The sequence below is a fragment of the Salpingoeca rosetta genome, assembly GCF_000188695.1.
Source record: "Salpingoeca rosetta unplaced genomic scaffold supercont1.23, whole genome shotgun sequence".
Lineage (NCBI taxonomy): Eukaryota > Choanoflagellata > Craspedida > Salpingoecidae > Salpingoeca > Salpingoeca rosetta.
In genome coordinates, this window is record NW_004754911.1 from 408540 (window position 1) to 413665 (window position 5126).

At 56.1% G+C, this 5126-nt stretch overlaps 2 protein-coding genes across 2 annotated transcripts in view; both read left to right on the top strand.

The window, feature by feature from the left end:
• Window positions 1-121: 121 nt before the first annotated feature.
• PTSG_08364 (uncharacterized protein) lies at window positions 122-2105 on the top strand (the record flags this gene model as incomplete). The annotated part of the gene is made up of 7 exons (XM_004990557.1): window positions 122-228; window positions 489-555; window positions 788-867; window positions 1034-1179; window positions 1383-1425; window positions 1648-1858; window positions 2013-2105. 7 exons carry the CDS (start codon window positions 122-124, stop codon window positions 2103-2105), a joined length of 747 nt encoding a protein of 248 aa, XP_004990614.1.
• Window positions 2106-2190: 85 nt separating this feature from the next.
• The window catches only part of PTSG_08365 (uncharacterized protein), a 3852-nt gene continuing 916 nt past the window's right edge, over window positions 2191-5126 (top strand). Inside the window, exons 1-8 of the mRNA XM_004990558.1 lie at window positions 2191-2993; window positions 3202-3249; window positions 3542-3656; window positions 3891-3958; window positions 4184-4228; window positions 4471-4539; window positions 4743-4766; window positions 4924-4948. Coding sequence (XP_004990615.1) covers window positions 2276-2993; window positions 3202-3249; window positions 3542-3656; window positions 3891-3958; window positions 4184-4228; window positions 4471-4539; window positions 4743-4766; window positions 4924-4948 — 1112 coding nt within the window. The 5' untranslated portion in view covers window positions 2191-2275. The remainder of the gene's footprint in view (window positions 2994-3201; window positions 3250-3541; window positions 3657-3890; window positions 3959-4183; window positions 4229-4470; window positions 4540-4742; window positions 4767-4923; window positions 4949-5126) is intronic.

Here is a 5126-nt window from a genome sequence, read left to right on the forward strand (position 1 = left end):
GACACACACACACACACACACACACACACACACACACACACACACACACACACACACACACACACACACACACACACACGTGTGCACGTGACCTCATCAATCCCGGTCGTACACGGCGACCATGTGTTTTGCTTCGCTTGCACGCGTGCAGAACAATGCTGCCGCTGTGATTGCCAAGATGGAATCGGACGAGAGCGCAAAGCAGGAGACAGAGCAGCTTGCTGAATGGTGCGCAGCTGTGCTTGTGCTGCTGCTGATGGTGGTGGTGATGATGATGATGATGGTGTGCAGTGTCGAGATGGGTGGCAGCGGTCGTGGTACTGTTTCGCTGGTGTGTTGTTGGTGTTGCGGGTTTGATTCAGCCCGCCGTGTACCTTGACCTGCTCACACCGCGGTGATTGAAGGTGTGATCATGACTTACGTACGCGTGTGCGCGTCTGTGGTGTATGTGCTCGTGCGTGCGTGTGCATGTATGTGTGTGTGTTCAGGCGCAAGCAGCAGTTTCCGCACATGCCGATCAACATCCTGCGACACGTCATCATGTCTGGCATCGAGGTTCGACATCAATCACAGACACACACACACACACACAGACAGACAGACAGACAGACACACAGACACACAGACGCACAGACGCACAGATGCACAGATGCACACATACACAGACGCACACATACAGACACACAGAGACAGTACGGCGAAGCTTACTTTCTGTTTTCTCCTTTGTTCACCGTGACCATGATGGACGTGGCAAATGCCACATTGCATGCGCGCGTCGTCACTGCAGAGCACGGTGGCGCTGCTGCCGCCGGCGATCCTGAACGGCACCACGTTTGCACACGACCCAATGCCACCCCCTGACGGCATGTACGCTATGTTGGTGGTGGTGGTGGTGGTTGATGAAGACAGACGCGAACGCCCACCCTCAAACATACACGCACGCAGACAATTAATCTCTCTGTCACGCTCATTCTCGCACGTTCTGCTGTTGCTTTCCTTGTTCCCTTGTCCATCGCCTTGACTGGGGCGGCAGCAACGAGTACGAGCAGCAGCAGCAGCAGGAGGAGATGCGACAAACCCGCCGTGGTCGCCATGGCAACGGCGGTGATGGTGGCGGTGATGGTGATGCACTTGCACCCTGGCGCGCATTCCTGCAGAGCTTCAACCCAAACTTCAACGGTGAGTGAGTGAGTGAGTGAGTGAGTGTGTGTGTGTGTGTGTGTGTGTGTGTGTGTGAGCGTGTGTGCGGGGTGTGTATGTGTGTGTCATCATGTCAGTCCTCGGCGCCGCCCCTCTCTTCTATTCCCTCTCACCCATGGCACACACCCCCCCCCCTCCTCCGCTACCACCAACTACCTCGTGCGCGCGCGTGTTCCGTTCAGCGGAAGCGACGGAGCAGGACGAACAACGCATGGCCGAAGCAAGGTCCGCTCTCAACCGCGTGTTTTGGAGTTGTCTCTTGCGCACCATGCTTTGGCCGCTTGTGCACTGCCCTCCCTTGCCGTTTCTGCTCTGCTACTTCGCCGATGCCCCTCCTCACACACATACACATACATACACACACACACATACACACACACGCACACACACACACACACACATACACACACACGCACACACACACACACGCACACACACACATGCCAGGCAACAAGTGCATGTGCGTGTGCGGGAGGTGTTTGACCGGGCGCGAGAGGCTGCAACGTCGCTGACGCGCTCACTGACCAACTACATGCAGCGCCAAGGCGATGATGGTGGCAATGGTGGTGGTGATGATGATGGTAGTGGCGATGCTGGTGGTGATGTGGAGGTGGATCCGGACTACATGGCAGACCTGCAGCCAGAGGAACTGGAAGAGGTGAGATGGAACGGGTGTGGAGGGAGAGGAGGAGAAGCAAGGGCGGAGGAGGAGGCCATACCGTGCAGCGCGTGTGATGCCATGCATGCGAGCAAACACTACAACACACACACACACACACACACACTCACTCATGCCACTGCTTGTGCTGCAGCTGCTGCGTGACAACAACAACAACAACAACAACAACAGCAACACCGGCGCTAGGCGGGGGCGAGGACGAAACGCAGGAGGGCGGGGACAGTGAACCAGCGCCACTCTGTTGGCTGCTTCTTGTCCTGCTTTTGCTTGTCTTGTCTTGTCAACTCAACTGCCTCAGTAAACATAAGCAAGGCAGCACGAACCGTTACATACAGTGAAAGAAGGACCACAACACAACAACCACAACAACCACAACAACCACAACACACCACGACGATGGATGCGTGGCATGGGATTGTGTGCACGCGGGAGGAGGGCCGGCGATCGCTACGGCGGAGGAAGAGCAGGCACGATGACTCCTTGGTGATGACGAGCCACCAGCCATCGGTCCCCGACTTTGATGACCTCGATGACGACGACGACGACGATGATGGGGAATACTTGCACCACACTGGCAATGGCGCCAACGCACGCGCCACAGGCGATGACGAAGACAAGCGGGCGCAGTACCTGATCAAGCACGGCGTCACGGGCTCGCACTTGTTCGTGTACCTGTCAGATGGGCGGCACGTGTGGACAGCCGTGCACGCGCGCAGCGAGCTTGCTGCGCTGAATGAGAGGTTCAACCCCAGCGTGGAGATCAACACGCAGAGCCTGTTGAGCATCCTGTCCAAGAACATCTTTGGCGGGGACACCAGCACGACCACGTACCGCCTTCGCAGACACACGTTCGCAGATGCTCATGGCGGTCGCGGTGGCAACAACGATGATGAGGATGAGGAAGAGGACCCCGTCAACGAGAGCAGTGGCGGGGATGGCTGGGCATTCCGGTCGCTCACGCTGACTGCGGACACGGTGACATCTGCGCGCGTGAAGCTGCATTGGGAGACGACGCTGGAGCGCGGCACGCTCGAGGATGCGTACGAGCAGCTTACTGCGCCACTCATGTGTGCTTTAGCCGTGAACCTCAAGTACACGGCAGCTCTCGAGGTATGTGCACCCTTGCCTGTGTGTGTGTGTGCGTGCGTGTGTGTGTGTGTGTTGTGTGTGTGTGTGTGTGTTTGCCTGTGACTATTCTTCACACATTGGCATCCGTCTGGCACGCGTGGTGTGTTGTTCCATCCTCACAAGACCTCGTGTACACGGTTCTCTGCTCACAAGACCTCGTGTACACGGTTCTCTGCTTGTGGGGCTCTCATCAGCGCCATATCCGACAGCTGGAGCACACGCGGAGCTGAGCAAACACGCTGGTGCCTGCCTGCCTGCCTGCCTGCCTGCCTGCCTGCCTGTCTGTCTGCCTGCCTGTCTGTCTGTCTGTCTGTCTGTCTGTCTGTGTTGTGTTGTGTTGTGTGTCTGTCTGTCGACCTCTCTCGCTCGCCCTCTAACCTGCCTTATACACACACACACACACACACAACACACACACACACACACACAACACACACACATAACACACACATAACACACACACACACACACACACACAACACACAACACACACACACTCACACACACACGTACCCATCCGTACACATCCAACAGGGCTGGTTGACGGTGCATGGGTGGAGAGCGTGCCGTTTCAACGTGTATTCACACCCCCGTGCAACGAACTCTACAAACGCGTTATGCAACGCTTGCACCCGGAGCAAGAGCCATCGTACGCGTGTGGTGGTGTTGTGTGATGAGGTGCTCATGTCGATGCCGTCGACGCTGTGAGCGTGGTGTGCAGTCGACTGCATTGGCGTGTCTGCATGCATCCGAGATGAACCTTACCTGCGACGCCAGCGTCACACTCACGTTGTCACACGCACGCACGCGTTGGTACACGTGCACGCCATTGCGCACGCCATGGCTCACATCTGTGCGTCTGTGTACCCGCGTGACATGACAGGGCCTTGGAGCCTGAATCGAAGAAGAGCAGCATGGGCGCATACGCAGCAACAACGCTAGACGCTTCAGGTGTGCGTGTGTGCATGTGCGTGTGTGCGTGTGCGTATGTGCGTGTGCATGTGCGCGTGTGTGCGTGTGTGCGTGTGCGTGCTTGCATCTATGCGTGTGATCAAGTCCATGAACTTGTTGATGGCATCCATCATCACCGCTTCATGAACGCATGCTCACCGTGTACAACACACGCATGCACGCATGTTCGTGTGCATGTGTGTGTGTGTGTGCCGTGTACTGCAGCGGACTTGCTGTCGCCATCGTACGACTCACGTGACGGCGGCAAAGGTGACGAGCGAATGAAATGGCTGTCGTTGAGTTCCCCGACATGACACCGCGCAAACTTGCCACACACACACACACACACACACACACACACACACACACACACACACACACACACACACACACACACACACACACACACACACACACACACACACACGCACACACACACACACACGCACACACACAACACAACAGAACACATAACAATGAATGCGAACAACCTGTATGTGCGCGTGCATCAGGTCGTGCATCGTCGCCATCCCTTCTCCGCAGCAGCGACCTCGCTCCTTCCCAGTCCCCGTCAACGTCCGGTGCGTGTGGTTTCATTCGTGTGGATGCATGTGCGTAGTCGTAGCGTCTGCGTGTGTTGTGTAAGTGTGTGCGGTGTACGTGTGTGCGCGTGTATGTTGTGTGTTTAATTGTGTTTGTACACGGTTGTTTTGTGCGCGGCTGCCGTCTGGTTCAACACCCTCATGCATTGCACATAATCCCCTGCTGTTCGTGCGCTTCACAGCCGACGGTGCTGTCCCATCAACCGGTACGTGCTCCATCCACCGCCATCTGTTGATCTCAACTGTTTGTGTTGCGATCTGCTTGCTGTTGCCAACCATTTGTTGCTCACCCACGTCTCATTCTTGCGTCTGCATTGTGCCTGCATGTATGTGTGCGTCTGCTTCATTTTGTTGTGTTGACAGACTTTGGGTCACCGATACCTGCAAGGTGTTACTTTCCATGGCCATTCCACGATTGCTGTTGCTCTTATAACACACACACACACACACACACACACACACACACACACACACACACACACACACACACACACACACACACACACACACACACACACACACACACACACACACACACACACACACACACACACACACACACACAC